General features: G+C 42.8%; 1 protein-coding gene across 5 annotated transcripts; it reads left to right on the forward strand.

The window, feature by feature from the left end:
• Window positions 1-2,329: 2,329 nt before the first annotated feature.
• On the forward strand, window positions 2,330-15,564 carry ark2ca (arkadia (RNF111) C-terminal like ring finger ubiquitin ligase 2Ca). 5 transcript variants are annotated; one of them, XM_029444760.1, is made up of 9 exons: window positions 2,330-2,889; window positions 3,817-4,013; window positions 9,479-10,175; window positions 10,628-10,753; window positions 10,864-10,993; window positions 11,281-11,385; window positions 11,642-11,734; window positions 11,832-11,932; window positions 13,443-15,564. In XM_029444760.1, the coding sequence occupies exons 3-9, from the start codon at window positions 9,769-9,771 to the stop codon at window positions 13,558-13,560; spliced, it is 1,080 nt and encodes a 359-aa protein (XP_029300620.1). In that variant the 5' UTR covers window positions 2,330-2,889; window positions 3,817-4,013; window positions 9,479-9,768; the 3' UTR covers window positions 13,561-15,564. The 5 variants fall into 5 exon arrangements, with proteins under 5 accessions (XP_029300620.1, XP_029300617.1, XP_029300619.1 ...); XM_029444757.1 differs by having other exon boundaries at window positions 2,331-2,889; window positions 11,639-11,734; XM_029444759.1 differs by having other exon boundaries at window positions 2,331-2,889; window positions 3,876-4,013; window positions 11,639-11,734.
• The last annotated feature ends 956 nt before the right edge of the window (window positions 15,565-16,520 follow it).

Consider the following 16,520-nt stretch of genomic DNA (forward strand, 5'->3'; position numbering starts at 1 on the left):
GTTGCCTAACAGTCTAGACGACAGCCTCGCCGTGAACAATACGACGTCACCCTCACCCACAGAAGTGGCATGCCGGGTCAGAGGTCACACTGTGACACCTGCCACTAGGGGGACATATGGAGTTCAGTGAAGAGGACAATGAGGGAGTGGAGCAATGCAGTCTGCGGGGCCCTTCTCCTGAAACCAAAGCCCTGTAGCCAGCTCTGTTCACCCCTCGGGGCAGAACCTCAGCTGTATGCTAATTCCTACAGGCCAGCGGTGTCCTCACAGAGCGGCGAGTGTGCTGGCTGCGCTCTCAAAAGCCATAAATAAGAATCCGTCCTCTTGCAGATGTCTTTTTCAGTGTGAATGATGCAGCTTTAGATGCTGTGTGTACAAGTGCTGTTCCGGGTTTATTCAGAAATGACGGCTGCAGCCACCACCAGAGGGCTTTACACCAACACAAATAATGCATGACTAAGTCCCAGAGAGGAAAACGTGCACGTTCTGTTAAAAGGGTTCAAAGTCTGCAGCTGTTTTCAACTTCCCACTGTCATGGAGCTCAATCATTTCTGTGAAAAGAAAAGTCAGAGCTCTGATGAGCAAATGTAAAAGATTTACTTCTGAAATGATTTAAATAATTGCAATAATAGTGGGAAAATAGCTGCTTTTAAAGATGTCGCCTCGGGCTTCAGGAAGTGATGTTCTGCATTTTTAATACGGTCTTACATTATTTTAAATAATTGTTGGTAGCAGCTCTAAAAATATTAAAGTGGTCATTAAAACAGAATGTGACACGAGGACAGAAGGTTTTCATACGGTGAAGTTGTGCAGTATAAAGTGCTGGTTTGACGGTATCTGTTATATGGGAGTGAACGCGCTGCACTGATAGTTCAGCATTGTTCGAGGCTCTTTGTGTGGCACCAGGCTTAAAGCATTAGATGGTGGGAACTGGAAGACGAGGACATATGGGACTAAGAGTGCTGTGACCCCCTCAGCCTCCCCATGCCCATCTGTTCCTTCGCCCTTCAGGCTTAACACTAAAGGCAGGGAGGGTTTCAGGACACAGTTTGGTACAGGAGAATGGTACAACACAGGGAGAGGTTGTTCTTCAAAAGGAATTATGAGAATGACTTAATGTTCTGTAGATTATTCAGATATATTTCCCTGATGGCTGCGTTTGTTGTGTTATGTGTCATTAGCGTTCCTGGCTGGGACTCCCCGACCCACCGGGTCCCAAAGTGAAACATAATAAGATTAAACTATAATTTAATTTGATCTAATGTGGTTTCTTGTTATGTTGTCTTTGCTCATGTGACTGAGAAGGAGTGTGTTTATAGGGAAGGGAGATTGAGGAATTTAATCTTATTGTCTCCAAAAGATATGGTTGTGTGGACTGAAGACACCTGAGGGTTTGTGAAGCCTTTACATAATGCATCATATTATATATATTGATCATATGTTTTGTATGTACAATCATCGTAACTAGTGGCATATATAGAAACATATATTGCAGTACCTCAAAGTAGTACTGAAGTACAGTACTTGAGTAAATGAGATACTTTCTACCTCAGCATATTTTAACGTTTCATTTTATTGTTCCTGCTTTCAAGGACCCAGATCATAAATCCCAACGTCTCCTCAGTGAGAATATGTTTCAGATTATTGTGCAATATTTCACTCCTAACAGAGGCCCATTGTATACATGCTAATGTTAGATTGATGGCTTCATGTAAATCCCAGCATACTTTTGCAAATGTCCTCAGTGAGCCACAATAATTTAAAACACCTGTGGTATATGCAGGGCCTTTAATCTTATATATTTACATATGTTTTGTATTTAAAACATATGTATGCATTTGTATTTATGTGGTTATTATGGCTGGTTAATAAATGTAGTTGAGGAAAAAGTTAAATATTTGCCTCTAACAAGTAATAGAAGTATAAAGTAGCAGGAAATGGAAAAACTCAAGTAAAGTACCTCAAAACTACTAAATAATAATAGAGTAATAAACAGTGTATAAGTAGTAATACTAACATCAGAGCCTAATTGAATAGCAATAAGAGTAAGGTACATTTAGCCAAATAAATTAACAAAAATAGAAAAATAAATAACAATGTTTAAAAGCGTGAAAAACAAAGTGTATAAGAAGTAACACCAGAGACTAATAGAAAAAAAGTCAGATAAATTCAGTAAAATAAGTCAACTAAAATAGAAAAGTTATATTGCCCATCATATTAAAAATAAAAGTAATTAAAAGTATTTTATGGCATATTGTCCAAGAGTTGTGAACGTGAATATAAAGTCAGTAATGTAAAGAGTTTCAAAGTGTGGGACTATTATTGCTGTCAACCTGCACTACCAAGCACCTTATTCTTATTTATTTTTTATTGACAAAACATTATGTACAAACATTTCAAACATGTACTCACCAACTCAACATCATTAATTAAAATTAAATAGGGATAAATAAACACAATTATATATCAAATAATAATAAGAAACAAGTATATAGGAAATAGCTTTAATGTATTCTTTAAACTCGAATAAAAATCTAATTAAATTGGAGGTGAGTGCAGTTGTTTTATCTTATATGTGGGCCGCTAGTTCAGTCACGGAGGGGCGGCCTGTCCTAAACACAGACGTCCCCGCCCCGGCGCGCATCCCATTGGTGGAGCAGGGTGCCAAAGCCGGAGGGTCCTGATCGGAGGCGTGCAGTGATTGGTTGCCGGGGTCGGCGTGTGCTCGCTGGGCAGCCTGTCCGTTTGAATGTGCTGGGGACTGGAGGGGATCATTTCCATGGACCATCTGTCTCACTGGCTGCCCGCACAACAAAGAAGGACCCAGGATGGTGTTAGTACATGTTGGATATCTGGTTCTCCCCGTCTTCGGCTCAGTTAGAAATAGAGGTATGACTATCTCTATATATATTTCTCTTATCCTAACCCTAACAAATGTCTCGGCTTTTCCTTCTTTTCTTTTTTTTTTTTTTAATTTTAAATGTCCTTTTTTGTTAACGATGTAAACAGAGCTGACACCTGCTAGCAAAACGCAAGCCAGCATTAATAGCAACATTAGCTGCTAACTGTAGCGTCGCGTGCATTAGCCGTTAAAAAGCCGTTAATGCGTGGTTAGCGTAAGTGAAGACGTTTAATGTTAGATAAGAACCACGAATTGTTTTTTTTAGGATGTTTAACGACACCAAATGACTGCAGCTGTCAAATGGCAGCCCCCCCCTTCTCCTTTATTCCGCTTTATCTTCCACAGCCGTGTTTACGTGCGTTTGTTTTCTGTGCAGTCACCGCTAAACGCTAACTAGCTTCAAAAACACACATTTACCAGCTCAGCTTTGATAACATCCACTGCTTTTGCGTGGATTTGTCTTTAATTTAAGCAAATATCTGAGTCGAGACTGACAAAAGATAACATGACAAGGGATGTGTGTCCCTTTGTGTGCAGCTGGCATGGAGTCTGTTGATTTCCTGCGCTCATTTTACCCCCAGTTAGTCTGTTAGCTTCTTCCTTTACAGACAGGTAGCTCATGTTGAAAGCTATTTTAAATGATATAAAATGGTGGCATTATGCCTTAAAAAAATAAAAGAAATTGGATCAGAAGCGTCAAACGAGACCTGCGAAATGACGCTGCAGGTGCACTTAAATATGAATAATCACACTTAATTAATACCTATAATCATCCTCCACTGCAGTAGGCTATCTGTGTTGATTATGTAATAATAATAGTAGTGGTAATAATAACTTGCATTGTTAAAACTACATGCAGTAGCACCAATGATTTCATTGTGCTTTTATTTGTGTTCTTTTTTCCTGTTCCATAGTATCGAGGCTGGCTCTACATTCCGCATTTCTCAGACCTTTGTCCCCCTCCATTGTGTAGCTAACGATCATCTGCTGCTGTCTGCCGTAGCCTCTGCCTGTTCTCTGCATCTAGCTGTATTGTGAACCCCTTCTTCCTCATTTCCTCTTTCCATCTGAAGACGACATTTGGCATTAAAACCGAGTTCCCACTCATACCGTATCCTTCTGTGTAACAGACTAAAGAATAACACCTTCTGTAGAAAACAGTTTGTCTTTATTTAAAACTTGTCATGTTGCTCTTCAGTGAATAACCCATTGTAGCATTAGACTTTACTACAACAAACTGTCATTGTGATTCTCCCATTCAGTGTGGATAGACTACATTCTGCTGTAACTGTCTGTAAAGTGGATACACCCCCGCTCCCCGATCCGATCACAGCCCGGCTTGATCCAACTCAATTCTCCCCTTTTTTTATTTACAAAAAAAAAAGTGCAGCTTTTGTATCATCACCTTGACCAGTAATCCTGTTCTCCTAACAATCACCAATTGGCCTGTAGCACTCAACGTCACTAATCTGTGTGATGTTATTTCACCTTTACGGTCCACTGCACCCGTTAGTGGCGTCCAGACGGCCGGTCATAAACCTATCCATGTGTGAAAGCCTTTGTTCCTGCTAGTTTAATTGATTTCAGTCACAATAATATTGGCGAGACTTAAGTCTAAACTCATCTTGCCATTTGAACCCCCCTCCCCCACACACACACACACACACTATCATGCACAGCCCCCCTCTCAAGTCTCCCCTCCAGAATGCTATCCATTTTACAGGGATGTGTATATCCTGCACTGCTGTAGAGCTCCTTTTAGAATGAAAATGTCTTTTTATTCTTTGGTTGTGGTTTTCTACCTTATGTTCTTGTATTAGATCCTAATGCATGGTCATTTTTATACTTTTTGTTTTTCCACATTGAACAGCAGATTCCAATGTAAACGTTGTGTAGAGATGTCCCTGCTATACTGAAATGTGCTGTAAGCATACACATCTACTCATTGGATGCTGCTTCTGTTCTGTTAACCCTACAGAGAGCATGGTCGGGCCTTGCCTTTGGTCTTTATTTGCATGGTATTATTATGGTTATGTAGCAAATATTACTCTTATTATTACTATTATCACACAGTGTCACACATACTAATATTTTCCAATAAAGACTGTAGTTTTCTTTCTAACCTTCAGTGTGCTTTTTGCTGATTTCCATGTGTGCCTCCCCCCCCCCCCCCTCCTCCTCCACACTGTGCTGTCACTGAGATGGTCCCCTCACTCTTTATGTGCTCTCATTTCTCAGCTGTCTTTGAGAGTTTCTTCAAGTTGCTGCTCTGCTTACTTTGGCGTAGGAGCAACCAAATGTTCTGTCCATTCGAGAGAGAGAAAAGCAAAAACATGCATGTTTATAGTGAAACACACCGGCATTGATATTTAATGTTACACACTCATTCCCTCCTAATCCATACACTGTTCTGTATACAACCAGACAGCCTCCCTCACATCCACTCATTGGTGTGTGTGTGTATATATGTATGTGTGTGTGTGTATATATATATATATATATACATATATACATATATACATACATACATACATATATATATATATATATATATATATATATATATATATATATATATATATATATATATATATATATATATATATATATATATATATATATATATATATATATATATATACATACATACATACACATACATACATACATACATACATACATACATACATACATATATTTGGCTAATTTAGCAAAAATCATAGAAAAATCCAACACTGATTTTCAGCATTGCCTAAAACAAACAAAGATATGAAACTGTTCCTCGCAGTGTAACGATATGTGAAATGAAGCGTCTCCTGTTATACATCGTAGGTTTGAATGTTATGTTGCATTCGTAGCCTTTGAGTTTTTGAATGAAGCTTCGAATGTGATTTTATGACGTCTTCACCCTAAAAAAATACAAATCCTCAAACTAAAATCCTCAATTTGAATAAAGTGACTCAGATTAAAAGAGTTAGTCCTGATGTATATTGAATATAACTTTTGACCGCAGTGAAAATGTAGTTTCTGAGGCTTTTCAAAGATTACATCGACAGTATCTTCCAAAAGAAATGTCGATCTGGAGTTGTTGGAAACGTTTGGACCACACGAGTCGGAATGAATCCTACGCAGCACCACTGGACTCGAACTGCACAATACTAATAATATTATTGGAGCCTAATCTTTATCTGAAACTGTCCATAACTACGGGGTTTAAACAATGAATAGAGTCAAATGTCAACGTTGTGATTGAGGCTTTAAAGTATTCAGTACAGCCTTGATATATCGTGATCTCGCAGAACTGCACCTCCAGGTATCGACTGCTTGGTATCTTAAAAAGAAGCTTTTTTCTTCTCTCGTCTTTACAGAAACTTTAACACAGGTTACACTCTTCTGTGGGATGCTCAGGTCTGTCCTGTGTGTTATTAAAGGGTGTCAGGTTAGCTTAGCTTAGCACAAAGACCGGGCCAGACTATTTCTTGGCTGTGAAATAGTCGCCAAGAAGTAGTCCAGCCATAATTGTATTATGGATTAAACAACAAAGGGATAACCTGACAGATATAAGAGTGGTATCGATCTTCTCATACAATTCTCCCCCAGAATATCCAACTATCAATTGATTTACAGTCTCGAGTTGCATAATGACAATCAATGTGGTTCGATCACCAAATAGCATCTATTTCATCCGTGAAGTGAGATCTGTCTGTGTGTAACTGCCCTTTTCTGCGAGTCCTTCTTCCTGTTAACAGCCGAACAGACTTTGACACAATTACACAAAGACACAAAGAATCAGAGCGCTGATCACATTTTAAAAATGAACTCCAGTCGTGTCTGTAGCCTGTGAGAGCAGACGAGGTGTTTCATTACTTACAGCAGGAAGTCCAATATAAAAAAGCTTTTTGGAAATGAATTCTAATGATGTCATGTTGTCTAAATACTCAAGTCCTGAATGTTTAAATCAGACGTACACTTCAGTGTTTGTGCGTTGTTGTTAACGTGCTCCTGGTTTAAGAGTTGCTCTCACTTTAAACGATGCATGAAAAAGCCTGTGAACACTTTAAAAGTGTTAAATTGGGCACGAGCAGCGCGTGCGCTGGGGTCGTTAACTTCACGTGTTCAGCTGCACATTTGAAATACAAGTCAGTAATTCAAGTTTTAAATGTCTTGCTTGTCTCGTCGCAGCCACTTGAGCCTTACATCTGTTCAGTGCCTGAAATAGTCGAGTTATTTATGTGCCAACACAAGGTGTGTGTGTGTGTGTGTGTGTGTGTGTGTGTGTGTGTGTGTGTGTGTGTGTGTGTGTGCGCGCGCGCGCGCTTGGCAACTTTCTCCTCCAACTACAGCAACAGACTTTTAAATAACTCAACAGCTGTAAAGTATTAGTTATTCCACAGAAGCTGCACGGGTACATGCCACATTAATATCACATGAACTGTCTTCCACGCTGCAGCCACTCTGTCCTTATGTGACTGATGTTTAGCATCAAGGTCAGCGAGTTGTCAGCGAGCGGGAGCCGTGCAGATCTTCAGTGCAGCTGTGCAACATGCAAGCTGATGACTCTGATTGTGAGGGAGCCAATCAGTGATATCAGCTGCTGTGCTGATGGGCTTTCAATGAAAACCTGCATGCACAGTGTGTCACACGATGGAAGACCACCGCACCACGCGCAAGACAGATTATGTTAGAGGGGAGGCGCGATTGTAAAGCTGCAGTGATGGAAGCAGGAGGGGGTGAGGAGGGTGAGGAGGGAGACAGGTTTGATGTCAGACTGCTGCAGTCGCGGCTGGGAAGGGCTTACGGGCTGTCACTCACGCAGGGACGCCATGCCGCAGCCACACCGTGGGGGAGGGGCTGCCTGTGCAGGGTTGAGGAGGTGTGTGCTCTGTATGTGTGTGTGCGTGTGTGTGGATGGGTGGGGGTCTGTTCTGCACCAATCAGGCATTTTATGTCTGCAAGTCAAAGCAGAGATGTAACAATAACAACATCAGGGCTGCTGGCAGCACTGCAATATGTCAAATATTAATGTCAGCGGTTCCGTCTGTGAAAGAGCCCAGAGACAAACAATTTGATATTTACTTTAAGCTTCACTTTGAGTCCAGTCTTACCGGGTCACAGGCTTCATACAAAAGTGATGTCCAGCCCTTTACCAATGCAAAGCAGCCCGTCTGCTGCTTTTCTGCTCTACTTCCTCAGACAAATGTTGTTTTCAGTTTGCTCACGGCTCTCAAGGTTGACTGGCGTCGCACGTCCCGAGTCAACAACAGCCATGCTAATGTGCCATTAGCAATAATTAAAGAAGTCGGTTGACATTTTGGGGAATATTCTTATTTGCTTTGTGGTGAAGAGTTAGATTAGAAGATCAATACCACTCTCTCGTGTGTCCGTTACATACAACACTACAGCGGTTATCTTAGCTTAGCACAGAGACTGGAAAAGGAGGAAGCAGCAGTTCAAATGTAACAATCTGCTCTTATCTGTAAAGCTCACACATTAACACGTTATAACTTGTGTTCTCACTGCATACAAAACCCCAAAAGACTCTTTAGTGACTGGGACCAGTGACTTCTAAAGACATCGTCCTCCACATTGTTGTTGTTTTTGCACAGATTAAACAAGCAAAGTAGATTATGTTAATTAGTGAGCTGTAGAGGTCAGGCTAGCTGTTTACAGTCTTTATGCTAAGCTATGCTAACTTCTCAGAGGGAGAAAGACCATAAGCATATTCCCAAAATGTTGTACTGCTCCTTTTAAACAAACTAGAAGAGCACTCGGGAAGCGTCACATGCTCACATTGTTAACGAGAATGAAAAACATCTGCTCCTGAATGTAATGGATTCTTCTTTGGCTCTAAAAACAACATATAAATGTATTTAAGGGTTATTCTGGGATTTCTTGTTTACATAAAAATAACCAGATGAAGTGTCCTCTTCATGTTCGGCACACTGTCACTCCATGTTACCGTTTAACAAGTCCGGCTTTAGTGTGCCTGAAACAGCTGACGGTCGACAACACTTCATTACACACAGTACACAACACATTAGGGCTGCAACTAACCATTATTTTCATTATTGATTAATCTGACAATTATTTTCCTGGACTAATGGTTTGGTCTAGAGAATGTCAATAGTGGAAGATGTCTTGTTTCGTCAGTGAAAAACCCAAATATATTCACTTTAATGTGATTTAAAACAAAGAAAAAGAGGAAATCTTTACATTTGAGATCTGAAAACTACATTTTCTGTCATTTCTGCATGAAAAATGACTTTCTGTGCGTCGACTAATCGTAGCAGCGCTCCGTCCTCCAGACGTCTGCTTCCTGTTCCACAAAGCTATAACGCTTTAATGGGCAGCTGAAGTAGTAACGGTCTGTCCCCACCTCACCCTCCTCCCTCCTTCTTCTCTGAGCTCAGATTAATTTGCATTGATTGTTTTGTGCAACTTGATACTGAGGTGGGACTCCCACACATCTGCTCCGCCTCTGACGGGGAGGGTGGGGGGAAGGTAGAAATGGAGGCGGATAATCTTTTTGATTCTGCAGTTGAATATTTGTTCCTTCAAACAGCAGACATAAAACAGAGCCTGAATCTATTCAATTGATTAGCCAGTGGACCAAAGACAACGCTCGGTGCTGTACATCTTCTTGGAAACACACCAGGCCGTTAGTGAAGATCCGTCCTTCCTGCTGGCTGCACTATGGCAAGTGGAGAGGCAGGCCATTGGGTGCAATCTGTGTGTGGGTTTAGATGGCGCTCCACAGGGGTCTCAGTGTCTGTGTCCTCCATCTGCTGTCTTGTCTGTCTTGTCTCTTCCTGTGTCAGGTCTGTTTTTATGTTCTCCCCGTGTGATTGGTTGTTAAATGTGTTTGTATGTGTGAGTTGTTCTGTGCGTCTTGTAGTGTGTCTCTGTGTGGTGTCTGTCTGGAGGAAAGTGATCCACGGCTCCCTTCTGATCACTTGCCTTTATTTCCCGTAGGAGCACACTTCACCAGGCATCAACACAGCCATGCTACCTCCTGCCGACACTTTCACCTGGGCGCTCCCCAGGCGCCCATCTCAGCAGAGTTCCCTCTAGGACACGCCAGCCAGCCGCCTCAGACCGGCCTGGCCGCCCACCTGCCCCCGGCACACCACCCGCCCCTCACTGCCCTGCCTGCACCCCCTCAGTTCCAGGATGTGCCGGGGCCACCATTCCTACCTCAGGCCTTACACCAGCAATACCTCATCCAGCAGCAGCTTCTTGAAGCGCAGCATCGCAGGATTCTCCCACACTCCAGGTACAATCCCCGCCTGCACGCAAACACACAAGGGCGTCGTTTTAAATACGGACGGCAGAGACACGTCCCTACCAGTGTCTTTAGAGAACAGAACCGTCCCTGCAGAGTCTGCCTGAAGGACACACGACCACAGCAGAGCAATAAAGTTAAATTAAGATTTTATCTCAGAATATTAGAGAGCTGTAAACATGAGTAGATGTTTCTGAAACATAATGAAGTCAGGGGTTTATCAAAGAATGACTGCATTCTACTCCATCATATTAATAGATGTTGAAATGTCACCTGGCGCCTGAATGTTGTGTTCTCCTTTACATAAATAAAGACGGTTCCATCAGATATTGGTGCATAAACATTCACCAGAATGCAGGAAATGACGTGTTTAACACTCTAAATGTTTCCCCAGCAATGCTGCAAAGTCTACTCACAAACATGACATTTCTGTCTCGTTGCAGAAGAACCCAGGAGCGTATTCCCCTGAACCCTCACCGACTGCGCTCAGGCTACGAGTACTCGGCCCCCCTCCACGTCCCCCAGCCGATGACCCAGCAGCAGCGCTACCTGGCCGAAGGCACCGACTGGTGAGTCACTGTGGGAGACGAGTCGAGTGCAGGAATGATCCCGTCTGTCTGTCACGTTGCCTGGCGTGGGTGATGATGATTTAGTCGCCTGTCTGTCTGTCTGTCTGCAGGGATCTCAGCGTTGATGCCGGCCTCCCGCATCACCAGTACCAGCTCCAGCAGCTTCCACAGCACTATCAGCATTACCTGGCCTCCCCTCGAATGCACCACTTCCCCAGGAACACATCCTCTGCACAAGTGGTACGTCGTGTGTGTGTGTGTGTGTGTGTGTGTGTGTGTGTGTGTGTGTGGACCTCTGGTGGTTGCGGCGTTCCTTTGTCGTGGCTTGTTTGGTTTCATTTTAATCTGCAGATTAATTCCACATCCGATATGTAATAATCCTCTAAAGTTGAACTATAATTTAATGTTTCTTCTTCATTCATTTGATGCACTTCTACCAAATGTGTTGCTTATTTCTAACAACGGAGGAAAAACTGTCCGACGACTGTGATGCTGCTGTAATATGATGAAGAGTTCTCCTTTGTTAGGTTGTGCATGAAATCAGAAACTACCCGTACCCCCAGCTGCACCTGCTGGCCCTGCAGAGTCTGAATCCTTCGAGGCACGCCACCGCTGTGCGAGAAAGTTATGAGGTAAACGCATTTCAAATAGAAATCCATCACAGCCTCTGTTTAAACATATTATAGTTGAGCAGCTGTTCTCCTGCGTCTGATCACATGATCCTCTCCAGCAGATGGAGTCTGCTCAGCTTAAAGGTTCAGTCTTTGACCTTGAAAACCTCAGTTTTACGAAACACCTCGAGGTCCTTTCAGCAGCTGTTTTATTCTTATTATTGTTATTATTGTTCTTTATACTATTCTCAACTGAATACCCACTTTTCCTCAGGAGCTGTTGCAGCTGGAGGACCGGCTGGGGAGTGTCAGCAGAGGAGCTGTTCAGACGACCATAGAGAGATTCACCTTCCCACACAAATACAAGAAGGTAAGGCAGATGTTACCAACACACGCAGAAATATATTCACATTTTGAAATGGGCTTTTGCTGACGCTCCCTTGTGTCTCTGTGTAATCTGCTAACAGAGAAAGCCCCTGCACCTGAAGACCGGGGAGGAGGAGGAAACAGACGTGGATGAGAAGTGCACCATCTGTTTGTCCATGCTGGAGGACGCAGAAGACGTCAGGTCAGAAGCGCTTCAAAGACTTTTCGCACTAAAACATCACGACTCTTTAAAAGGAGATTTGAAAATCCTTAAAACGTACGCCCTTACATTTGAGTGCAAAACAGTTTTCTTGACTCTTAGACATTAATATCTGCACAGTGGCTGAATACCTTTCTACCATTTAAACTGCGTTTGAAACGTCTCCGTTCATTCTTGAAGATATCCGTCGCCATTATCTCACAGCGGTGACCCTGAGGACTCGGGCATGACCCCAACATACAGTCAGCACTTTGTGTAAATTACTAAACTATTCATTCACTGACGGTGGAGATTCAGTGGAGTTAGTTCAGTTTGAAGATGTGCACATGTACTTAACACCTATTTAGCTTAGCGTAGCATAACGGGGGAAACAGCTGGACTGGCTTTATCTGGCTGTAACATAATACAAACTATTCTCTGAGCAGTGGAGAAGCGAGGATACACAACCCGGCGTAAAATGCAGAATGTGCAGATTTAACTAATGAGACATAACACGTTAATGCTAATGCTAAGCTAAGCTAACCAGCTGTTGGCTGTAGCCTTTTATTTATATGTGTGTGTGTATAAGAGGTGTTGTGGGATATTGTGTTTACGTAATAAAAACTTCTCGTCTCAGTGAAATCTGCTGTATTATCTCAACACGCTGTGCTCTACACGTCCAGCTTTAATCTGCCGTCACAACAATACTTAAAACAATTAGTACGCAGATTTTGTTACGAGCCAGGCTAACTGTTTACACCTGTTTCAAGTCTTTGTGCTAAGCTAAGCTACGCTAAGCAGCTGCTCTCGCGTCACATTTAACTGACAGATATGCAGCAATCTTCAAGCATGTGTGCACCTACACACGCATTTCAAACCAAGTTGGGGTGTGAAATTCAGGGGATAAGAACTTTGTCCTGCGCTGAGGAACGAGGGTCAGTTTACAGCATGTGGAGTCTCAGCTGTCTGCAGGATTGATGACTCGACAGAAGTCGCCTCTACGTGCCGGCATGAACTAAATGAAATCCCTGCAGGGTTCAGAAGTTCTTTACAAGCACATAACCGGTTGCTCTGTTTACTCAACCGTGAATCAAATGTGTCGGGTGCTCTTGTAAAACGGGAATAAAGAGGAAGGCAATGCAAGCGCTCCAAAATATAAGAATAAATAACAGCGAGGAAGGACATCACCCCCAGAATGAGTCTCATTCATCCAGTCGAATGCTTAGTACTTCCCAAACCTTATTATGTCACACTTCCACATGTATCGGGTTTGTTCACCATTAAGGCATGTGAGGAAAACTTTAAGAACTGAATGTGACACACATAGTGAGTAGTATATAAAAAGGTGATATGTCATTTTGTGGGTGAAAACAAAAGCCCCGATGAAGCCCTGGAGAGGTCCAGACGTGTTGGCTTCTTTATGATTGCTTTCCTGTTTAAGCATCTAACTGTGTTGCACTGGGAGAGTCGTGCTTGGACCAACATTGACCGTGTCTCTCTGTCTGTCCTCCAGGAGATTGCCCTGCATGCACCTCTTCCACCAGGGCTGCGTGGACCAATGGCTGGCCACCAGCAGGAAGTGTCCGATCTGCCGAGTTGACATCGAAACACAGCTGAACCCTGACAGCTGATGAGATTTCAAACCCCCGTCTCCTTGTCAATCACCGTCGCGTGGTTCCTGCTTTCTTCCATCCCGGCTTGCCGGCCCTCCCCCTCCTCCTCCCCCCCCCCCTGTTGGGTGCTTTGCCAAATGTCTCCAGACCCTTCTGACTCACGCTTCACTGAGCCAAGCCAGGATAACTAACTGCACGACAGGCTGCAAAGGACACTCTTTATATAGAAGCACATCCCTCTGGAGGCAGAAGACACACACACACACACACACACACACACACACACACACACACACACACACACACACACACACACACACACAGGGTTTACTTGTAGCTTGCTGGTCGTAAGTGGGGTGTTGTCGCTGTTGTAGTGTTGTACTGTAGGTCGCCCCGGGCTGTGTAGCATGTCCTCAAAGCCATGACTTAATGTCCTGAGAGTGTGAAACACACAACCCCACACTGAGCTGGCTACTCTCTCTCTTTCTCTCTCTTTCTATATATATAAATATATATATTTCTCTCTTTTCAAACACACTGCAATCAAAATGAATATTCTGCTACAAGAAAGCGTAACAGATGCTCTGATGCCATGTTTACCTAAAGATCATTTATGGTCGTAGTAGAGTAGCAGTAACCAACAAGTGATATCTGGTGTCCTGCACCAGCTAGCTGAGTGTTTTAATTCTATCATGCAGCTTTGACATTTTGCAATACAGTTGTACATTTACCTTGGGTTAGTGTCGTGTGAGTAGGTCTCGTTCACCAAAACTGAGCCCAGTGATCAAGTCGTTGCGTGTTTAAAAAAACTAAACAAAAAATAAAATAGGTAGAAAGTGTTTTTTTTACCAAAATGCATTTTGTCACGGTGTAGCTTGAGCCTGACAGGTTGACATGTGTGTGCTCTGCCCTGCTGTGGGACTTACAGAATGTGTCTAACAGATGAGTGGATGTTTAGCGTGAGCGTGTTTCAAGGGTTCAAGACTCTGTCGGTAAACAGCGTGACCACTGGAGTGCTTATACAACACAAAGCCAAAAAAATAAAAGGGATGAACAAAAGGAAACCATCAGCAGAGCGAGGTGGGAGGAAGCTGCCCTCGTACCTGCACCTCCATCTGGCGCAGGGCCAGCGGCACAACAAACAATGCATGTTTCATCATCGACTTGAGCAGTTAGCTTTGGTAGGGCTTCTTCAATTTAAAAAAGGTACAGGAGGGATGGCTCTGCATGACTTAGTTAATCTGAGCTGTGACTATCTTAACACTAACAAACAAACAAAAAAGCGTCGTCAGCGGCTGCTCCCCTGACTTGTAGCGTTGTGTTCATCCTGTCCCTCTGGAGGCACCGGTGGGTCCTCTGTTTCATGTTTACCTTATTGCCTAAAGAACAAGCACATGTGACGATAGTTATAGCAACAAAAAGGGTTTTCCTTGGTATTGCATTTGGTTTATATTTAGGTATAGATTCATGCAGTGTTTCAGCGGAGGAGAGAGGAGCTTGCGTATTGATCGTGTGTATTTGTGTGACAGACCTCCCCTCGTGGTTGCTATGCTGGTTGCTATGCTGTATTGCTAGAACATGTAGAACGTGGTGCGACGGAGGCCACCTCCCCCTCGCAGTGCACGCAGACGCACAGCGGGACCCTCGCTGTCCTCTGCACTGTGGAGTCAAAGAGAAACCCAGGCTGCGTTCCAAATCGCATAGTTTTTACTTTTAGTACATACTTCAGCTGCCCTGTGTACCGCAGCGTGCAGTGTCGGACCCTCCTGCTCATACATCCCGCTAAGGATTGTGGGTCAGAATAGCCAGAAAAGCGTGCTGCAAACTGCATCCTGGACAAAAGGATGCCTTTGACACACTACGAATTAGCACACACTAAATGTTTTTCTTGCATACTAAGTAGTATGGTGCTATGGTACCATGGTGCTATGATATCATGGTACTATGGTGCTATGGTAGTATGGTACTAAGTACTATGGTGCTATGATATCATGGTACTATGGTGCTATGGTGCTATGGTGCTATGGTACTAAGTACTATGGTACTAAGTGCTATGGTGCTAAGTACTATGGTAGTATGGTACTAAGTACTATGGTACTAAGTGCTATGGTGCTATGGTACTAAGTACTATGGTACTAAGTGCTATGGTGCTAAGTACTATGGTAGTATGGTACTAAGTACTATGGTACTAAGTGCTATGGTACTAAGTGCTATGGTGCTAAGTACTATGGTAGTATGGTACTAAGTACTATGGTACTAAGTGCTATGGTGCTATGGTACCATGGTACTATGGTACTATGGTAGTATGGTGCTATGGTACTAAGTACTATGGTACTAAGTACTATGGTGCTATGGTACCATGGTACTATGGTACTATGGTAGTATGGTGCTATGGTACTAAGTACTATGGTACTATGGTACTAAGTACAATATAGTATGGTAGTATGGTATTAAGTACTATGGTACTAAGTAGTATAGTACTATGTTAGTTTGGTACTAAGTAGTTTGGTAGTTTGGTAGTATGGTATTATGGTAGTTTGGTAGTATGGTAGTTTGGGTATTGGAACGCAGGGACCTCGTGGGTTAAGGATATGTTAACTGGGATTACTTTCTCCCCGTCTGGTGCACTGCCGGTGTGGACGCCGCCTCCTGTAGTCATCTGTGATGAAGTGTTTCATAGTTTACACAGGGTGTTGTCAGTTGAGATGCCTTAAGTATTTAACAATCATAATTTATTACTAACTGTAGATATTGTGGGTATGTATTTAATTTTATATAGTTTTTCTTTGGGAGAGGGGGGTGGGGCGGGGCGACTGAATCATAATTTATTTATTTAGAAATAACACAAAAATGCTATGAAAAAAACTATTACCTCATTTTTGCATTGTTTTAAATGGGAATGCTTTGCATGCAGTTTCTGTTTCATGTACGTTCTGAACACTAAAGTTAAAGGAAACTAAAGACAGCTGTTTGATCTC

This window comes from Cottoperca gobio, chromosome 12 (assembly GCF_900634415.1).
Source record: "Cottoperca gobio chromosome 12, fCotGob3.1, whole genome shotgun sequence".
Classification (NCBI taxonomy): Eukaryota; Metazoa; Chordata; class Actinopteri; order Perciformes; family Bovichtidae; genus Cottoperca; species Cottoperca gobio.

Coding starts and splice junctions, on each gene's coding strand:
- ark2ca (XM_029444757.1), top strand. CDS start 9,769: ATGTGTGAGTTGTTCTGTGCGTCTTGTAGTGTGTCTCTGTGTGGTGTC. Junction 11,735..11,831: donor TCCCACACAAATACAAGAAG/GTAAGGCAGATG, acceptor ATCTGCTAACAG/AGAAAGCCCCTGCACCTGAA. Junction 11,933..13,442: donor GAGGACGCAGAAGACGTCAG/GTCAGAAGCGCT, acceptor TCTGTCCTCCAG/GAGATTGCCCTGCATGCACC.